At 41.1% G+C, this 22332-nt stretch overlaps 1 protein-coding gene across 1 annotated transcript in view; it reads right to left on the bottom strand.

Annotated features, from left to right (window-relative positions):
- Positions 1–8373: 8373 nt before the first annotated feature.
- LOC309549023 (cytochrome P450 2K1-like) overlaps positions 8374–22332 on the bottom strand; it is a 55257-nt gene continuing 41298 nt past the window's right edge. The window contains exons 6-9 of the mRNA XM_082248965.1: positions 13523–13664; positions 12901–13085; positions 9354–9495; positions 8374–8618 (exon numbers count right to left, since the gene is read on the bottom strand). Coding sequence (XP_082105091.1) covers positions 8440–8618; positions 9354–9495; positions 12901–13085; positions 13523–13664 — 648 coding nt within the window. The 3' untranslated portion in view covers positions 8374–8439. The remainder of the gene's footprint in view (positions 8619–9353; positions 9496–12900; positions 13086–13522; positions 13665–22332) is intronic.

The following is a 22332-nucleotide window of genomic DNA, read 5'->3' as shown; positions in this document are numbered from 1 at the left end:
ACTATCAGGGGTCACTTAATGGCACATAGTCAATCACATTTAGTGGACAGTCCACAGTAGTCACATGTGAAAGAATCATTCAGCACTTTAAAGCAGCCATCTTCCCTCTGACAGTCTCTCCTTTAACCTGGGGACCTTAGTACTCTCTGGAATTTGATCTCTGTAATCACTGCCTCCATATGTACACCTCTCCCAGGACACTCCAGGGGAATAGGCTCACTCAGGGGACTCTTGGCGAGGCCTAAGGAGGTCTACAGATTCAGCTACAGTTAGTCTATGGCTGGCTTTTCTGGGTGCAGGTCTATCACTCCCTGCCCTCCAGCCCTATCCTGGATCTCCATGTGCTGACTACATCTGTATAGATGTTGGGTGTTTGACTCCCAAGGCTCCTCCCAACCTGGCTTATGTGGGCACTGATTCACCCATTACATCTCTACAGGAGGGCTCTGGCTTAAAGGGGCTGAGCACCTGATGACACAAATTACTGTAACCAAAAATTTTTCTGGAACAAAGCTACCTAGTGGCCAACTAGCTAACTGCAACTACAACTGTCTACAAGGTTTTTAATTTTGCAATGAAAATTAAAATGTATGATTTTAGTAAAGAAAAATCTAAAACACATTGCACAAATAGCCTAGTGTCTATTTAGAAAGAGGAGGATGCAGTTTAAAAGGGACCTCTAAAAAAAATCTAAATTTGAGGTAAATATTTTACAAAACCCAGGAAATAAAACCCACAAAATATTGTAGTATGGTTGATAAATTTCACTCAAGTCCCCTTTTGACCAACAGAATTTGGCCTGTGAAGATGTCCAATGAATGACTAAACGTACGTTGGGTATGACCTGGAGAGATTGCTATCACATTGATTCTGGTTGGCTGGCAGCAGCTGAGAAGTTGGAGTCAGCCTGCATATGATTTAATGCTGTTTACAGGCATACCCCGCTTTAAGTACACTCACTTTAAGTACACTCGCGAGTAAGGACACAGCTTGTTCAGCTTGGCATGACACTACTCCCGGTTTTTAACATTGGCGTCTATAGGAAATCTTGGTCAGCTTGACATGGCACTGCTCCCAAACCATAAGTGACAGGGATACCAAACTTAGGGAGCACAGAGAGGGGACCCAGGACTACAACATATCCTGTTTGTGGCTGGCCAGCTTGCCTAGGTAATCTACTATGTCATAGTCCTGGATCCCCTTAACATGCTCCCCAAGCTTGGTGTCGTTGTCACATGGTTTGGGAGCAATGCCATGTCAAGCTGACCAAGATAGATTTCCTATGGAGCTAGAGTATGTACATGCATTGAGAAATGAAAAAAGGTATTGCTTCACTTTAAGTACATTTTAGTTTTACATACATGCTCTGGTCCCATTGTGTACTTAAAAGTGGGGTATGCCTGTATACTTGTTTCGGTGGAGACACTGTTAAATGTGAGTGTACAATCGTTTTAATAAAGTGGGACTACTTTTTAAAGGATTTTATGCTATGCCGAGTTTTTTTCTCTTCCATTGATTTCCTCCTTACCTGGGATATCCTTTGAGAGTGGGAGAGGAGAGCTTTAAAAAGATTGATCAAGAAGGCTGCAGACTGTTACTCCCTACAAAGAGAAGCCATTGCATGCTGTTTTATCACATTACCAGCCATTCCGTCTGGTGAGTGAATTTATTATAAGAGGTGGTGGATCACTTTTATTTGATGTGATATTAACACAGGAAGACAAGAGGAACACATCATTTTTTCATATATTTTTTTCTCATTCAGTTAATACAATTTTTGGACACTTTATTTATATTGACATTTATAATTTTTGTCTTAATGAACTTTCCAATGGACTATGAACACTAATGATTAATGAATGCAATTTTATTTCTTGGAAATATTGTAGCACCTTTTTTGTTATATGTTTGTTGAACCAGCTTGACATATTTATATGTGGGCATTTATGAAAACACTTTTTAATATAAGTTACGTTCACTGTAATATATATTTTTTTTGATTATTTTTTTATTTTTTTACACAATATCAATTCAATATTTTTTGATTTCACACAGCATGATTTATTATTTTAGCACTTTAAGGATTGTAAAAGCATTTATTTAGGTATACTTGTATACAGTGCTGTCATATGTTTTCCCTATATTTGTGATTGAGATAGTCTCAATAAGATAGCAGCAGTATCAGGTAAAGAGCAATTATCACCTAGGAGCGGCCATTTGTTATATTTCTCAAACATTGGATCAAGCACAGGGCAGAGATCTTGGACTTTTACAATAAAGAATACCTGCCACCTGCTCAATGCTATTAGGGGTTGTTAATATATACTATCCAATGTCAAAATAAAATTTTGCCAAATATTTTTTTTAACAAAAAGATTGTAGGCAAGAAACAGAAGCAGTTGCTTATCAAGAAAAGATGATTTTACTATTATTTTACAACACAATGGAGTTGATTTATTAAAATTAAAGAGTGTAAAATCTGCTGCAGCTCAGCATAGAAACCAATTAGCTTCCAGTTTTTTTTGTCAAAGTTTAATTGAACAAACTGAGTTTAGAGTCTTATTGGCTACCATGCACAACTGCACCAGATTTTGCACTCTCAACTTTTAGTAAATCAACCCCAATATCACACAGCACAGGGTACCCTTCCCATGAAAATGCAGACTTTATGCAAGGGAGTGCATAGGTATACCCCTTGCTTGTATTTTTCAAGCAGTGTTGCCAACCATCAGTATTTTTCCTGGCAGCCAGTAAAAAACATGCACTTTTCTTCTGCCAGTGAATGCCAGTGAACGGAAAAAAGCCTGCCAGTAACAAATATGGCTGTGACGCTCGACTCGAAAGTGCACATGCGCAGTTCCGGTCCGATGCCGGCCAAGATCTAAAATAAAATAAGAAATATATGTTTTTTGCCTTAATATCTACCTTAAATCACATTGTTAATTGCATATTGAACTTGTTTGCAGCCTAAATACTGAGATTTGCACTTACAGTAAAACTATAATTTTATAACTTTTGGAAATGCCAGTTAAACTTAGCTGTGCTAGTAAATCTTGTGTGTCATGTCCATAAATTTCAATCTGGTAGGTTGGCAACACTGCCCTCAAGAGTCAAGAGTTAGTACTGTGTAAATGTAATCCTGCTTTACTCTCAAAATTCAACAGTGAAGTCCCCTGGGGATTCCCTGATATTTTCATTAGCAAGATTTTTTTTTACCCCAAATGTCTTTTTTTTTTTGTTTCGTAAAATATCAGTTTTTCTGCAGTACACGCTACACATTCTACAGTCCTGCCACTTCAATGGTATATTTAGTTGGGTCGGCAAGTCGTTGATCACGATCTACCTGTTGACCGCGCAGCCAATGGGTAGATCAGGAACACAGAGGGCTTTGCCAGTTCTTACCCCCAGCCTCCGCTGCCCCCATCTTCACTGCAGAGCAGAGAGAGGGAGGCAGTACAGTACTGAATAAAGGAAGGTAGTGGGAGCTGCCTCAGGTAACCTTTCAAGTTAACCAGCAAGTGATTGGTTGCTAAGAAGCCAGGCGGTCCTAGCAACCAATCAACAGCATGTTAATATGAAAAGTTAACCCTGGATGCTCCAGCTTCTGCCCTCCATCCAGTACTGTGCTTCCTCCCGCCCCCCTCTGTGTAGTAAAGCTGTGTAAGGTATTACTGTAGTAAAGGTGTGTAAGGTATTACACGATAACTTTTGCACAAACCAATCAATATACACATATTGGGATTTTTTGTTTGTCAAAAATATGTAGCACAATGCATATTGGCCTAAAATGATGAAGAAAATGTATTTTTTATTTTTTTATTGGGAATGTTTTATAGCAGAAAGATAAAAAAATGTTTTTTTTTTTCAGAATTGTCGCTCTCTTTTTGTTTATAGCGAAAAAAAAAAAAATATCCCAGAGGTGATCAAATACCACAAAAAGAAAGCTCTATTTGTGGGGGGAAAAAAGGACATCAATTTTATTTGGGTACAGGGTCGCATGACTGCGCAATTGTCAGTTAAAATAACGCAGTGCCGTATTGCAAAAAATGGGCTGGTCATTAAGGGGGTAAAACCTTCCGGTCCTTAAGTGGTTAAAGACATTATGGCGGTCTGTACCACCTTTGCCAGATCAAGTCTCCTCTCATAAGCCTGCAGGCCCTTTGGAGCTTTTCCTTTTTCAAAGGGAACCTGGGGAACATCTATCCAGGGTGTTTTTCGGGGACTTTCCACCTCCCAAAGGCTACACATTTATTTGGGTTGTGGTCAACAGGTTTTCTAAAGTGGCTCACTTTGTTCATATTCCCACTCTACCATCTGCTGCAGCCCTGGCACCAATCTTTTAACAGGAAATATTTAGACTTCATGGCATGCAATCTCATATTGTTGTATACATCCAGTTCACTTCCAGGCTTTGGAAAATGCTTTGTAAATCCTTGGACATCTCCCTGAAATTCTAATATACTTACCATCCTCAAACAAATAGCCAGACAGAGAGAACTAACTGGACCACAGGGCAGTGCCCTCTTTTCCCTTGTCTCTAAACACTGTGAATACTGGGTGTCTCTTCTGCCTTGCAGGGTTTTTCTATAACAACCTCATCAACTCATCATCATAGCTCCATGGAATCACTGTTTTTTGTAGTCTATGGTAAGCACCCAAATGACCCATGTCATGCCTGCACTAGACACTTTGCAAACCTCCTTTAATAAAACAAAAAAATGTTGACTGGCTGTGGACCAAAGTCACTGACATCCATCCTCAATATAATTCCTTCTATTTAAACTTGAGCAGCATGTGCTATCACCACTTGAGCATAGTGTCTATCACTCCCTGATCTACAAAAGTTGTTGAATACTGTTCTAGCCTAAACCCATTTTGTATCCAGCCTCATTTCTACCTCCAGCTGCCGTATGCCTCAGTTCCCCATCACCAACCCTCCTCCACATCTGCAAGTATCTGTAGAGTGACTTGAGAAGTACAGAGAAGCAGGCTCAACATCTCAGTCTGTCACACTAACAACCTGGGATTCTAGCAAAGCTTGACACCACATAGCTGTTTGCATTTAGCCCAATGATAGTCACCGCTACTTGTTTGAATGTAACATATGAATAAAGGGAGCTGACCTTTCAATTATCTGCCCTTCTCCATTCTTAGGCAGGCCATAGACGATTCGAATTACGTACGATTTATCATTCAATAAACGAAAGCGGCACTCGTGCACATCATCGAGTGTACCATCAATGTGAGCCGAAAATCGTATGACAAAACACTATTTTTTGTGCCTTTTAACCACATCTCTACCGGACACACTCCCTACTGTTCTGTGTTTTGTTAGGCGAAATCATACAACTCCCCCACTAATGATACGAAATTCGGCCGATTTTCGCAAAAAAAACCAACATGTTGGATATGTGAATTTTTGCTGTCGTACGAAAATCGAACGTTTTACATACCACACTAACAATACGAAAATCGTTCGATAACACTGCCATTTACGATTTTCGAACGAAATTCGAATCGTCTATGGCCTGCCTTAGATTCTGTTTCATACATGGAAGCTGTAGGTCAGCTTCTGTGAATGGAGCAATTTGGCAGAAAGGGTGGACATAGTCTGGCTTTCTTGATGACAGCCCCATAGTTGTATTACCCCCATCACACCAGAATGTTGTGGTGATGAGGGTGGAGAGCATGGACAGAAAATAAACTTAACAAAGAGGAATAAGCACAAGGGACACATCCTACTGACTGAAAGTTATGTCCTTTGTGCTGATTTTTCTGCTTTTATCACTACACTTAGGCTTTAAAAATGTTAAAATATAATTTTAATGAAAAGAAAGAAAAGGAAAACTGCAATAAAACAATTTACAGAAAAGATATTACAAAACAGACAATAAGCAATATTAAAAATAAGAGGGATTACAAGGAAATATTACATAAGCAAAGTTTGTCTAGTCTTTAGTTCTGTGCAGAGTCCAACACATTTTCAGAGTAAGTCCAATCTGATATCATAGTCATTGGCCCTCAAAAAAATACTTTTAACATTTCTTCACAGTTCCAATAGTAAGTGAGAGCTACAGAGCTGATTATGTTGAAATCTTTTTCTGGTCCCTAGAGAGGGTGTTTTCAGAAATTACACAACCCTTAAAGGGATCTGAGGGATGTGCTGAAGAAGCTGGAGACTATTTTATGATGCTCAGTAGATAAACCTTTAATCCCCACTTTTCTAAATTCAACTGGCTCCATCTGAGAGGTTTCCCAATTCAACAACTGACACACAGAATAAAATGACAAATTAGCCAATACAATTAAGAAAAGACCACTTATGATATAAATCAGATGCATATATCACTTGGAAGATTTAATAAGTTCCATTAGCCTGCAGGATCTTGTGTTTGGCGTCTGACTGATTTCTATATTTTTTTACATTACAGGTTTTATGAATTACAATGTCTATCACAGCCTATATTATGGAATATGAACCAGAGTTGGGCTTGGTTCCATTCTAACGAGTTTTGGAAAAACGAAGGTGGCACTGTGCAATATGACTTCCCCACTCTCTCCATATGGTATTGAGTTGTCAGACCTTATCTTCACAATCGGTGGTTTACATATTTATGTTCCATTCGTGATCCTATATTAATACTTATCAGTCTTTAGCATACTATGTTATTGTTCTCCTTCCTAGTTCATTTATTTCATCTTGTTCAGTTTTACTTATAAACATGCAACTTTCACCAATCTGGAGGTGCTTTTGATCTTCATATACAGTGGAAATAAAAAGTCTACACACCCCTGGTAAGATGTCAGGTTTCTGTGATGTCAAAAAAAATGAGACAAAGATAAATAATTTCAGAACTTTTCCAACCTTTTAATGTGACCTAAAAACTGTACACCTAAGTTGAACAAGAAACTGAGATCTTTTAGGTGGGGGGAAGTAAAAATAAAAATAAATAATTGGTTGCATAAGTGTGCCCTTCAACTAATACTATGTTGAAGCACCTTTTGATTTTTACAGCACTCTGTCTTTTTGGGTATGAGTCTATCAGCATGGCAAATCTTGGCTTGGCAATATTTGCCCACTCTTTTTTGCAAAAACACTCCAAATCTGTTAGATTGCGAGGGCATCTCCTGTGCACAGCCCTTTCAGATCACCCCACAGATTTTAAATTGGATTCAGGTCTGGCTTCAGGCTGGGCTATTCCAAAACTTGAATCTTCTTCTGGTGAAGCCATTCCTTTGTTGATTTGGATGTATGCTTTGGCTCGTTGTCATGCTTAAAGATGAAGTTCCTCTTCATGTTCACCTTTCTAGCAGAAGCCTAAAGGTTTTGTGTCAATATTGACTGGTATTTGGAATGGTTTATAATTCCCTCTACCTTCACTAAGGCCCCTGTTCCAGCTGAAGAAAAACAGCCCCAAAGCACAATGCTGCCACCTCCATGCTTCACTGTGGGTATGGTGTTTTTTTGGTGATGTGCAGTGTTGTTTTGGCACCAAACATATCTTTTTAAAATATAGCCAAAAAGGTCCACCTTGGTTTCATCAGACCATAACACATTTTCCCACATGCTTTTGGGAGACTTCAGATGTGTTTTTGCAAAATTTAGCCGGGCTTGGATGTTTTTCTTCATAAGAAAAGGCTTCTGTCTTTCCACTCTACTCTATAGCCCAGACATATGAAGAATACAGGAGATTGTTGTCACATGTACCACACAGCCAGTACTTGCCAGATATTCCTGCAGCTCCTTTAATGTTGCTTTAGGCCTCTTGGCAGCCTTCCTGATCATTTTTCCTCTCGTCTTTTCATCTATTTTGGAGAGACGTCCAGGTCTTGGTAATGTCAATGTTGTGCCATATTTTATCCACTTGATGATGACTGTCACAGTGTTCCATAGTATATCTAATGCCTTGGAAATTCTTTTGTACCCTTTTCCTGACTGATACCCTTTACTAATGAGATCCCTCTGATGCTTTAAAAGCTCTCTCTGCAGATGTCAGGAAAGACTTACTAGATGTCAATCATCAGAAAAGACCTACTAGAACAGCTGAATTTTATTTGGGGTTATTTAGAGGGTTTTTAAATCATGGCAGGTGTGTACTGACTCCTATTTAACATGAGTTTGAATGTGATTGCCTAATTCTGAACACAGCTACATCCCCAGAGGGTGGGCACATTTTTGCAACCACATTATTTTATTATCCCCCCCCCCCCCCAAAAAAAAAAAGATTTCAGTTTGTTTTTCAATTGTGTTGTACAGTTTATAGGTCACAATAAAGGTGGAAACAGTTCTGAAATGATTTATCTTTGTCTCATTTTTTTACATCACAGAAACCTGACATTTTAACAGTTACAATTCTACAAATCAAAAAACAGATCCTCTTTCAGAAAAGATTAAATCCAGTCCACAATTACTATTCATATATTTACTGCCAGTTTGCATTAATTGTGAGGAATTGCACAGATCTCATGCTTCAGTGGAGGAGTTGTGAAGCCAACAGCACCTGTGAGGTCCAGTTTTGCTCCAGGTGGAGCCTGAAAGGTGAAGTTTTGCAGCAGTGTTGTAAAGAAGAGGAATAGTTCCATTTTAGCTAAGGTTTCACCAGCACAACTTCTCTTTCCTCGGAAAATAAATAAAGGATAAAATAGTTATTAAATGAATGACAAAAGAAGAATATTGACTTACAGTATACAGTTGTAAGGCAGGCAACTTTCCATTTCTGTGACCCTCGTGGCCTGTCACGTCAGGGACCTCTGCATGTGGGGGCATTGTGGGGGTTTGAGTATCACATTTTAGAGCCCAATGGGGCTTTGCACTCCCCCAACCAATATTTACAGAACGTTTTCTGTCCCCACAAATCTTTGTGGTTAAAGAGTTTCCAACACTTTGTATAAATCAATGCAAAGTACATTTATCTGTTGGAACAATCACGTTCATTTCATTCTGGCCCTAGAAAAGCAAATGTAGGAGTAAGGTGGAATTAACACGATTACCCATTGTAATGGAAATCAGCTGTCCTATGGCAGCAGTACAGCACATGCATAGACAATGTATCACCCAAACCTTTATGAGGGCAGTAGAGAATCATACCAGAGAGATCTTACTAATGAAGTACCCAAGATCTATTGTACCCAGGCAATGTAAATAAAACTTTTGGGTAGACTGACCTAAAGGCTTTGGCATAAAAGTTGGAACTATACCATATGGGCAGTAATACATTTCTTACTGTGTCCCCATTTGTAATTTAGGTGGGTGCCCTCTGCTGACTTGATCTGTCCCTGTTTTGGTCACAGACATAGAAAGACCCTTGACACATTTTTGACAATATAGAGTTTTTTCTCTTTGGTTTACACACCTGCAGAAAATGGTATAAAAGCTTCATTGTTAACAAAGTTTCCCTCCGAGTCCAGAAAATGTTGAGGGTAAAACTCTTCTGGCTTCTCAAAGTGCTCTTTGTCTCGTAGAACAGAATACAGTAATGGAATAACTTGAGTTCCCTTAAAAGAAGAGATTGGGAGAAACATTTAGATGAGCCGTAAGAAACATTTGTTATAAGTTCATGGACCTGTTCAATGTGTGCTCTAGTCAAAGCTAAAAATGAAGCACTGAAATGCAGAAAGCACAGGTTATGTACTCAGTATTTTATTATTTTTATCTACGCATTTCTTTAGTACTTCAGTCAACCTATCCATTTTATTAATAATCTGGAGACCTGGGAACCCTTTATTTTTACCTGTTTGTAATGCAGGATATCTAATCTAAGACATACCCACTATAGACTCCTAGCTATCTCTCGCATACAGAGTGTACAATGTAATAAATAATCAATACAGAGGAGGTGCTCACAATCATCATTCTGGTCAGTGATGGAAGTACCTTCACAATACACATGTGAAAAAGAAACTGTAAACCAGGAGGTCATTTATAAATTTAATCAAATTATGTGTCAAAGTTGTTTCAGCAAGACCTTACCAAATTGTCCCCTGAGGATTTTATTTTAAGTGCTGATGGGACACACATCCAACAAATCGGATACTTTTTTCCAGAGTTTGGGGCACCAGTGGTTGGAAGAAATAAATAATAATGTCTTGTTCAATCCCTGTTGCTGCCCAGCATAGAGAATTGACTGAAACGCAGAATATGGTATGCAAATTTTCTACAGGGGAATCTGGTACAGGTAGACTGGTGCTGCAGAAAAAAATCAGGGATGGATCAGTTATGAATTCAGGTTCAGTCTCCAGGACCTCTACCTTTAAATACCAGGCCAGTGCATCAGCTTTGATATTTATAATTCCAGACACAGTGAAATCAAACCTGGAAAAGAACAGGGCCCACTGAACCTGACACGGATTGAGCCTCTGAGCAGTGTGAAGATTCAAACTCGGATAAATGGTAATAGGGTAAATCCCTTCCTCTGGAAAATGCCAGTGCCACCATTCTTCGAGTGTGAGTCTTGGTCTCATACGGATTCTTTTCTCTACATCAGTAAGAACTTTTCCTGACGAATCCTCAGAAGCTGTGTTTATCAGAAGCATTCCATTTCAAAAGAATCACTTCATCTCCCACAGAAGTGACAGCCATCTTGAAGAAGCATGAAGTCTTTTGTATCTACTTCTGGGGGTAAAATTCTTCATCTCTTTTCCCTTCTTGGTTAGAGAGATAATGGGAGCCACTACAATGGAGTAATCATTATTAAGTGTAAAATCTTTTCTCATGTAAATGTAAAAACACAGTGTTGACATGCTTATCATAAGAAAGCAGAGAGAAAATTAGTATGCTGTCTAGATATAGCATGACACAGATATAACGAAATGTAACAAAATCTCTGAAGACATTGTTAACAAAATCTTGGAAGATGACTGGGGAATTGCAGAGACCAAACAGCATAACTAAATAATTGTAATGGTCATCTCAAGTCTTAAAAGCAATCCTCCAATAATCGTCTTCTTTAATGAAGATGAGGTTGCAGGTACCCTGCAAATCTAATTTAGAAAAATGAATGCTACCTGCAGGCAATTAAACAACTCTGAGATTCATGGAAAGGGCTATTTGATCTTTAATGTGATCTTGTTTAGACCCCGTTAACTGATACAAGGTCAAAGAGAACCATATTATTTCCTACAAAAATAATGACACAGACAGGGCAAAATGGGTAGACCTTGGCAATATGCAGCTAAAAACAGTATGCCCCCCTCCCCCAGGCCTGTACACCTCGAAATGGTCAGTCAATATTGGGCTGATGAGCGCATAGCCATGGAAATGAAAGATCCAACAGAAAATGGTTGACTGACCTTGGTAGTATGTAAAAAAGCTTCCAGATGCATAGTGAGGGGCAATTGTGCCATATTGAATACTGGCAGGGAGGACTATCCTATTTAGTATAGTGTGCTGGAGGGATTTACCCAGAGGCACAACAGGGATTTTGTTTCTCTACAAGAGTCCAAGGAAGCTTGAGTCCAGAATCTGTTGTCTTGGAATGAGAGCTAGATGGAAAAAAAAAATTTTATATGCAAAAAGGAAACTGCACTCCCTAGGGATTCATCTCCCAGATACCCTAGGCGTTTGGGTTTGGGTGCAGAGTGTTCTGGAATTTGGTCATGGAAAGTGTTGACATTTTCACGATCATGTTTAGATATGAATGTCAATCTTGATACATAAGGAAACCAAGTCATCCAGGTCAGATAAAAGGTCTCTGCTGACCAGCTCAAAGCGAACAGAAAAGTCTTACCAGAGCATCGCTACAGATGTGTGGTTGTTTCAGTGCAATACAAAGGCCAGAATACAGAAATGTATACATTTTCAACACAAAACCTTCCTGAAATTTTCTAGGAACAGCTGATAATCATATAGTTGCAGGTTATCCATCTCAAGAAGTGGGGAGGCCTGGGTGAGTGCTCATCTGGGTAGCACTGAAATTATGTAGAGGAAAGTTTCCTGGGAGTAATTCAAATATAATCATATAGTTGCAGGTTATCCATCTCAAGAAGTGGGGAGGCCTGGGTGAGTGCTCATCTGGGTAGCAGGGAAATTATGTAGAGGAAAGTTTCCTGGGAGTAATTCAAATGTACTTGGAACTTGTTCAAAAAACCTTGGCGGTGCTGGGGGTCTCCAGAGTACAGAGTAGGAGATGGAACCTACAGTAACGAGGTGTTGATACAGATATCAGGTTCACGGCAGGGGCAGGCATTAAGACCTGAGTCGGCAGCTAAAGAGTAGGTGTTGGGGTCAACAACTAAGTGAGTTTCAAGAGGGTGTCAGAGATTTGACCCAACTTTGCATCAGTCTTCTGTACCTGAAACAAAAGGCTCAGTCTGCATCCAGAGTCAATCACTCATAGGGGATCACTCCATGAGCAATTACATGTGAGTGGTCATGATTAGCTGTAGGAAGCTGTCAGTCTTCCATTGATTTCAAGGGGGCTGCGTCCTGCAACAAATCGCCTGGAACCTTGACTACGGTTCTTGCATGTGATCGATAATGGTCCCAATTGCAAGTGAGCATCAGTTCCTTTGACCTTGTGCCTAAGTCCTCTGATGGCCCTGATGTTCTGAACAGGATGATGGGATTTGCTGCAGACAGCCCCTAGGTTGCAGTCCCCAATTACTTTTGAAATAGCAACTGACAGCTCACAGCAGGTAGAAACAAACAACAATACAAAATCAGCAGGCAAGGTCATGGTCAAAAAGCCAACAGGTTAGTGCAGGTGGATAAAAAGGATCATTGAGAAACAGGCAGGTATCAGAACTGGAACATATAGTCAAAAAGGTATTTGACCAGGAAACTTTCAGTGTTTTTTTCTCTCCTCTTGGGTAACACTAGTTTTTGAAGTTGTCCATGAGTTGACGAATGCCTTTCATATTTTACAATCTGGTAATGAACGAAGGATAATATGTAATACTTACTTTGGGTATAAAGAATTCTTTGAAAGTCACATCTTGAGTAGTAGCATGTGGAACATTTGTTGGTACAATATTGGCAAACCTTTGGATTTCATGGATAACTGCCTCAGTATATGGCATTTGTTTTCGATGTATCAGGCGAGGTTCTCCAGAACCAATTACTTTTCCAATTTCCTTCTGAACATTTTCTGGTATTGAAAGAACAGCATAATGGCTTATTTAAGGTTTTTTTCTATTTTCCCTTACAATATATCCTGTCATTCCCAAGCTTTTTATTAGTTAAATAACAAAGCCATTTCAGTAGCAGTTGGTGGATATAGTAGTTATTCACTATAAATGGACCTCCCTGTCTCCTGTAGTTAACTTTAATTACAACCTGTCCAGATAAAAATATGGAACCTATCCCTCCTGACTTGTGTTTTAAAATATTAGCTCTAGAGCTGTAGACAGTGGCAGGAATGTTCCATATGCATGATCAGTTGGCATGCTTCAAAGACAAATTAACTTTATACCAGTCATCTGGTCTAAGTAGTTATTCAGGAGTTGTAATGTAACTAGGAAGATTGGGGGAAATAATTAATATTATAGTGATAATAAAAGGCAGCACACAAAATGAATCACTTACCTTGTATTTCTGGGTATTTCATCATCAGCAGAAGGCCCCATCGGAGAGTGGTGGAAGTGGTCTCCATTCCAGCAGAAAATAAGTCTGTCACCAGAACTGTTAGATTTGTATCATTGAAATATAACTTTGGATTTGGCTTTTCCTGAAAGTTATAAAATTCATAGTATATCATATTTTGTTTAGCTCTTACATATTTGTTAAGGTGTGTAGAATGGAGTTCAAATTTAAGCAAATGCCTTAGATGATCTAACACTGCACATATACAGCTTTGAGGCTTAAAGGGAAACTCCAGTCAAAAATTACATTTTTCCTATTACTGGTATGTTAAATATCTTTATCTTTGATATTATAAATGTTCTGGCTAGCTGCTTGTGTAGCTCAAAAAATCTTATCTAAACTAGACAATCGGCTTCTTCCTGTTCTTCACTGACAATGCTATCTCCCTTTATCTGAATTTGCTAAGCTGTCTTTCACTTCCTGAAAAGGTTGTCGGTCTTTCTTAGACAGGCATGCCTAGACCTGCCCAGCCACCCCCCACCCCCCCCCCCATCCTTCACTATGATCTCCTCTTGTCCCCATAGCTTTCTTTAGGCCAGCAGCTTTTCCTGAGAGAGAGAGGGGGCCACTAGGCTAGAGAGCAACTTTGGAGTGTGACTTTGAGTGCAGTTTTGATTCTACTTTACACTCTTTGGATCAAAGTTGCATCAAAGTAGTGCAGGTAACTTTTCAAAGTTGCTGATTTCCAGAGTCGCATAGATGGGAATGGGTGCTATTGAAATCAATGGGCTGTGACTTATCATGCGACTTTGTGTGTCCAAAGTCACATGACAAGTCGCACTAGTGGGAACGTAGACTTAGTGTGATTGCCTGTACTATGATCATTGTAGACTGTGAGCTGAGACCCCAGAGCACTTCCAGCTACACTGACAGTTCCCCCTCCCCCCCTCCCCCGTGTCCAGCTCCCTTCTGCTATGGTAGTCTTCATTCAAAGCCCAGCACAGCTATACTGTATATGTGCACTGCCCCCCCAGCCCCCCCCTGCACAGCTATACTGTATATGTGCACTGCCCCCCCAGCCCCCCCCCCCTGCACAGCTATACTGTATATGTGCACCTCCCCCTGTGTCCTGTGTGAATTATTTCTTCATTTTCTCATGAATTCGGGTTTACAATGCATCCTCACTGATGAGAGAACACTGGGCGGGAACCTATAATCAGCCCCTCCCATTCTGTATACACCCACTGACTACACAGGATCAGTACCCCTCCCTGGAAGTGATGTCACTAGCTTTCAGTAACCACACCCACTTGCTGCTCTTGGACTCAGCAGGAAGAGGAATTGAAGTCATGTGACAGCACTGAATACAGCAAAATAAAGGTAGGAAAACTGGGATCTTTTCATTTTGACACATAGGGCTGAACTCCGCTCACATAAATGATTGCAGGGTAGGAATTTAAAGTATTAGGCTGTACTTCCGATTTAAAGCACAGGAAGTGCAGTGCTATTTTCAGAAAAACATCAACAATAGGTAAATATTTTAGTGTACTGCTTAGGCACAATTAACATTTCAAGAATTTTTTTTGTAAGATAGAAAATCACAAAAAAACACTACCTTACAGACTAAGCCTCTGTGATGTACTGGGTGGTAGGGTTGTGAATGATGTATGTGTGTCAGCTAGGTTTCTCGGGTACACATGGTGAGGGACTCCAGGATTTGCAACTGTTTGTTTTCTCAGATCTTTATATTTCTTGAGGTAGGTCCTGGAGTCCAGAGACTTTGTAGACCTGTGGATTTAATAAAACCTCGGTGTGGCAGGGGTGCAATTACAGGAACGATGCCCCATGTGTCTCTCCCCGCAGCAGCTGAAAGGCTGTTTTTCCCCCTCTCCTTCCAGCCTGCTTTTAGTTGCCACAGAGAGAGACACACAGAGCATTGTTCCTGTAATTGCACCCTCACCACACCGATCATCCTCTCTATCCTGCCCACATCTGATTCCCCCTGCTGTGTGCCCCCCCCCCCAGCACTGCCATCTTCCCTCTCCCGGGGGCTGCTCTGGGATCATGGGAGTGGTGGGGGGATGTTCAGGATTTTGAGCAGGGGAAGGGGCTGGCAAATATTTAATTTCCTGGCCCCTTCCTTTTCTGAATGAACACAGTGAGTGATCGGTGTTGTGTTCATTCATAACTGAAGCATAGTAAACAGAACTTTATTAACTCAATAAAATTGTATCTTTTAGATTTAGCAGGAATTTTGTAAGTTATGTTATTTGTGTGTCCACTGATAATGATTTTATGTTTAGTGAAAATATTGGTTTGATATTTTCGGGTGGGCCTCGTCAGGTAGGCTGTACAGGGTCCCGTGGTTTCTAACAGCAGCCCTGATCTGCAGTACAAAGTCCTCTTACAGTTAAATGCATTTATTTGCTGTTTAACTAAATAAAAGTGCAGGACAAATTTGCTTGGACTGTTAATGGGTATCCCTGTGTAGCACTACTTCCGCAGGAGCTGTTGGTAGTTTTGGGTCCTCTGCTCTTATGTAGGCTTATGCAAGGCCTCACCCTCACTAAAACCACCAGAATACCTTGTCTGGAAACAACTGGAGGATGCACAAGGTTGGTACATAAAAATCAGTGCACATAAACAGAACAGTTAGGGATACATCTAAAGTCAAATCCCAACTTATACTATAATACAGGGAGCGTAGCTCTCCACATAAGATGTTACCCCTCAGGTGAACAAATGAGAATTACAAAGACATGGACCAGGCTACATCACTTGAGAACTCTCAAACAAAGGGCTAGGCTTAGGCCTTCACTTTTAGGCTCTGTAATAGAAATGCGATTTGATAGTTTTGAGCTCTAGAAAACCTTTCAAGGAATTATTAATGTAGGTAGATGATTCCTAAGTGTAATTGTGCCAACATCCCTGGTAGGTATACAAAAAGTTATTTGGTTCCTCAGGCCAGTAAGTGGGACTTTAAGGCAATAAAGAAAAACGTATCAGCATGAAGGCGATTTTAGATTTTATCGTAAAAGATACATGAATTACAACATGTTTGCTTCATAAATTATATAGTGCAGGGTGGGTAAGAGACCCATCCGTGATAGTGCAAGAAGGTAAAGAAGTGACACTGTGAGTATTGGTGACTTTAGAAACACAAGAATCCTGCCATCCGTCGGTATTGGATGTTGCAGGGAGCGTCTCAATTCCAACGCGTTTCGGCTGCCTAAAGCGGCTATGCCTTTTTCAAGGTATCACCATATCTAGAATGATATTTAGACATTGTAAGTGTCATTGTTGCACTAAATACTTGGTTTGTGTAATCTAGGTTAAATAAATAGCTTACATTTTGTTTTTTATATATACAGTTTCTCGGTCGTTGTTTGTGGAAAATGCCCCTCTTTTTCCCAAGATAGTCACAAGATCCCCACAAAGGAAAGGAGTAACAGTGATGCAGGCACTAGAAAGACCAAATTGCTGTTTCATAAATATCCGTGACATACATTAATTCTTAACTACTTGGAGTTCTCAGGGGTACTCACATGGTCCAGAGTAACTGGTTTCCTCATTCGGAGTCCCTGATGAAAGTGGTAACTGTCCCTGGAAATATATATTTATTTTGTATATCCAAGGATTGTATATTGGACAGAAACATAATTGGGCTTTTGACAGAAAGGTGAAATTACCTCCTCTGCTTCAGGTCTCAGGGAATACAGGGTGGTATCTATATTAAAGAGACATGAGAAGCATATTTGGTAGTTGGTCCCGGTTTTAACTAAGAGACAGTCCTAGTACAAAAAGGGGGGGAGGGGGAGGTGGTTTAAGTTATTTTTACCTCCTCTGCTCCGGTCTTGGGGATACAGGGCCGTATCTGTATGAAAATTATGCATGGCAAATTAGGGATTTGTTCCATGTAGTTGGTGCATGATTGCACTAAAAGAAGTTTTGGTGTAGTAATACCTTTGTCCAGTAAGGGTAGACCGAGTATGGTACACGGGACCGATGATTGTTGCTTCCTCTGCTCCAATCTTAGGGATGCAGGGCCGTATCTGTGTTGCAAAATATATATTGCAGGTTAGGGATAAATTCCCTGTAATAGTACAAAGTTGCCCTGAAAAGGGTTGGGGTGAAATGATACCTTTGTCCTGCAGGGGGAGGCCGAGTGCGGTACAGGGAGGCTGATTACGTCACCGTCGTCCAAGAGTGTTTCCTCTCCGGCATCCGGAGATGAATGGCACTCTTCCGGGGATCCCCGGCGCCTTATATATAGGCTGCGCATGCGCATTGCTGCGCAGCGTGGTCCTATATGTCAGGGCGGAAGGGTTTCAACCGTACATACTGCGCATGTGCCGAAGCTCCTGCGCGAGTTGCGGCGAAGATTCCCCTCGCTGCCTGGCAACTAAGGACGCCGCCGACACGGAGAGGAGGGGCCAACCAGGATGCCGTCAGGCATTGGTAAACAAGCCATCGGGCTCAGGTGGAGATGCTGGTGACCCAGACAGTGCCCCGCCTCGGGGGGCGGGGCTTACCGTGTCGGGGACTACTATTGGGTATTCGGGGGGGGAAAAGAATTCCAAACGATCCGAGTCTGTTTGACATCGAGTGTGCATATACATCTAAGCAAATATATCTATATTATATATATATATTATGTACAAGTCTTTTCCATTGTTGCAGCAATAACATACAATCATTAAAGTAGGAGACAAAAAAGAAACATAGATGAAAAATTATATTATAATTATATTATAAGAAAGACAGTCCCCAGAGCGGGGAATCTTATTTAAGAAACCAATCGATAAACCACCTGAAAGTGCCAACAGGATCATCATGCTATATACCAACCAGCATGACTCCATCAGGAAAATTATCAAGAACAATTGGCACATTCTCACCGGTGATCCAAGCCTAAGACATCTACTCCCAGAAAACCCCTTAATCACATTCAAGAAAGCTGGATCCCTCCAGCAATCACTAGTTCATAGTGAATTTAAAAACGGATCCAGAAAGGATCCTTGTAAGGACAAAGGGACGTACCCATGTGGAGGATGCTCCCAATGCCAAGTCATTGTCAAATGTACAAGCAAAATTTTACCAAATGGGGAGCTGTTCATACCGGCCCATTTCGTTAACTGCAAAACTCGAGCAATTGTTTACCTGATGGAATGCAACTGCGGGGCCTATTACGTTGGTAAAACGAAACAAGAATTTCGCAAGAGAGTGGGCACACACATGTCAACCATGGAGATGTGTAACTTCTATCTCCCACTTGGTAGGCACGTAAGAGACAAACACCAATCTAAAATGCCCAAAGTAAGCTTCATGGCCCTGGATAGGATACATATCCCGGGGAGGGGGGGTGATTGGAATAAGACCCTCCTGCAAAGAGAGATGAGGTGGATTAGACACCTTGGAGCTACTACACCTCCTGGCCTCAATGAAGCAGAGAGCTTCAAACCTTTTCTCGAAGGATTTGTATCGGGCAAAACCGACTAATATAACTGGTAAAATAAACAGGGACCAGTCAAACACTACAAGCCTAAATCTAGGTTTTAAATTTAAACAATTAAATTTAAACTTCTTTCATTTAATTATTTAATTATTTATTCATTATTAACTATTTATTATCAACAGCCATTGATCCAATTTACCGATCCAATTCCCACACACATCTATATAACTCTCCTCTACCTATCCACACCATGTCTCACATTACTGTGCCCCATGACCAAGGCCCCGCCTGACAGGCGTGAATACCCCCAGATCAACAGTCTATGACATACCACCTATACCAATTGGCTGACATCAGGTATCCACACAATCCCCAGCCACCTATATCCCCGCTCTGGGGACTGTCTTTCTTATAATATAATTTTTCATCTATGTTTCTTTTTTGTCTCCTACTTTAATGATTGTATGTTATTGCTGCAACAATGGAAAAGACTTGTACATAATATATATATATAATATAGATATATTTCCTTAGATGTATATGCACACTCGATGTCAAACAGACTCGGATCGTTTGGAATTCTTTTCCCCCCCCGAATACCCAATAGTAGTCCCCGGCACGGTAAGCCCCGCCCCCCAAGGCGGGGCACTGTCTGGGTCACCAGCATCTCCATCCGAGCCCGATGGCTTGTTTACCAATGCCTGACGGCATCCTGGTTGGCCCCTCCTCTCCGTGTCGGCGGCGTCCTTAGTTGCCAGGCAGCGAGGGGAATCTTCGCCGCAACTCGCGCAGGAGCTTCGGCACATGCGCAGTATGTACGGTTGAAACCCTTCCGCCCTGACATATAGGACCGCGCTGCGCAGCAATGCGCATGCGCAGCCTATATATAAGGCGCCGGGGATCCCCGGAAGAGTGCCATTCATCTCCGGATGCCGGAGAGGAAACACTCTTGGACGACGGTGACGTAATCAGCCTCCCTGTACCGCACTCGGCCTCCCCCTGCAGGACAAAGGTATCATTTCACCCCAACCCTTTTCAGGGCAACTTTGTACTATTACAGGGAATTTATCCCTAACCTGCAATATATATTTTGCAACACAGATACGGCCCTGCATCCCTAAGATTGGAGCAGAGGAAGCAACAATCATCGGTCCCGTGTACCATACTCGGTCTACCCTTACTGGACAAAGGTATTACTACACCAAAACTTCTTTTAGTGCAATCATGCACCAACTACATGGAACAAATCCCTAATTTGCCATGCATAATTTTCATACAGATACGGCCCTGTATCCCCAAGACCGGAGCAGAGGAGGTAAAAATAACTTAAACCACCTCCCCCTCCCCCCCTTTTTGTACTAGGACTGTCTCTTAGTTAAAACCGGGACCAACTACCAAATATGCTTCTCATGTCTCTTTAATATAGATACCACCCTGTATTCCCTGAGACCTGAAGCAGAGGAGGTAATTTCACCTTTCTGTCAAAAGCCCAATTATGTTTCTGTCCAATATACAATCCTTGGATATACAAAATAAATATATATTTCCAGGGACAGTTACCACTTTCATCAGGGACTCCGAATGAGGAAACCAGTTACTCTGGACCATGTGAGTACCCCTGAGAACTCCAAGTGGTTAAGAATTAATGTATGTCACGGATATTTATGAAACAGCAATTTGGTCTTTCTAGTGCCTGCATCACTGTTACTCCTTTCCTTTGTGGGGATCTTGTGACTATCTTGGGAAAAAGAGGGGCATTTTCCACAAACAACGACCGAGAAACTGTATATATAAAAAACAAAATGTAAGCTATTTATTTAACCTAGATTACACAAACCAAGTATTTAGTGCAACAATGACACTTACAATGTCTAAATATCATTCTAGATATGGTGATACCTTGAAAAAGGCATAGCCGCTTTAGGCAGCCGAAACGCGTTGGAATTGAGACGCTCCCTGCAACATCCAATACCGACGGATGGCAGGATTCTTGTGTTTCTAAAGTCACCAATACTCACAGTGTCACTTCTTTACCTTCTTGCACTATCACGGATGGGTCTCTTACCCACCCTGCACTATATAATTTATGAAGCAAACATGTTGTAATTCATGTATCTTTTACGATAAAATCTAAAATCGCCTTCATGCTGATATGTTTTTCTTTATTGCCTTAAAGTCCCACTTACTGGCCTGAGGAACCAAATAACTTTTTGTATAGGCTCTGTAATAGAAACTCAGTTCTGCCCTCAGGAATAGATTGACTCAGGGACGTCTTTATGATGAACTTCTGCTATGCTGTGGCTATGCTGATGCCCTTTAAAACCATTGGTGTGCAGGGTGATTAAATTAATGCAAGGATGGTGTTTAACAGCAGTATATATTACAGGTTGGACTCAGTAGGTATGTGAACTCCTTTGTTGCAACAGGAGAAGCACAGAACAGTGGAGCAAGCCCAAAGTAGCAGCGGGGGGTAGAAGAGAATAGAATGTTATGCAGCAATGGGAATCAGGTGGGAAGCAGAACAAAGCCAGTGTTCTGGAGCACCAATGGTCTTATGATTTATGTGTGGCTTTGATGGCCATGATTTTGCGATGGATGCTGCAGTAGGTGTGATAAATCTCAAGGTGAAAAATGTCAGTAGAATGGATTGTTATTAAGTCCGGAACGATAAAAGGGTTAAAAAATGCTTATAACTGGAATATGGTTTAAATCTGTCTTGTGTATGATTTACTGCTGCTACTACTAGCTGAGCCTGTCTCAATTACACCTTAAAGTGGAATTCCACCCTAATTTTATACTTACCTCCATCTTCTCGCTCCGGGTCACCTGAAAAACAAATGGATAATCGCAATTTTTTTTTTTTTTACTTACCTTGTAGAGAAAATATACTTACCTTACTTCCTTCTTCCTCCCCTCGGCGGCCGCGGCCCGTCGTCACTTCCTGGCATTTGCAATGATTCCTGGGAGCTGAACGTCATCGCTCCCAGGAATCATTGTGCCTGCACCGGCACCGACGTCAGTTCCGGCGCGCGCGCGTCATTCCCTTCTAAACAGCTTCTGGGCATGCCCAGAAGCTGTGGAGGGATGACGAGCGCGCACCGGAAGTGACGTCGGGGCTGGTGCAGTGCATCGTGTGACCGAAGAAGAAGGAAGAGGACGCCGAAGAGGATCGCGCTGGCTTCAAGCTGCCCACACCTGAGATGGCAGAGCTGGAGAATACTTTTTCAAGGTAAGTATTTCTCCTAAAAGGTAAGTGCAAACCGGGACAGATCAGAGGCTAGCCATTGTGGAATGTACTAGCCCTGACTGTCCCGGGGGTATTTTTTTTTTAAAAAAATGTGCACTGGGTGGAACTCCG

The sequence above is a fragment of the Pelophylax lessonae genome (genome assembly GCF_965119305.1).
Source record: "Pelophylax lessonae genome assembly, chromosome: 3".
Lineage (NCBI taxonomy): Eukaryota > Metazoa > Chordata > Amphibia > Anura > Ranidae > Pelophylax > Pelophylax lessonae.
This window is presented reverse-complemented; position numbering and strand designations above follow the sequence as displayed.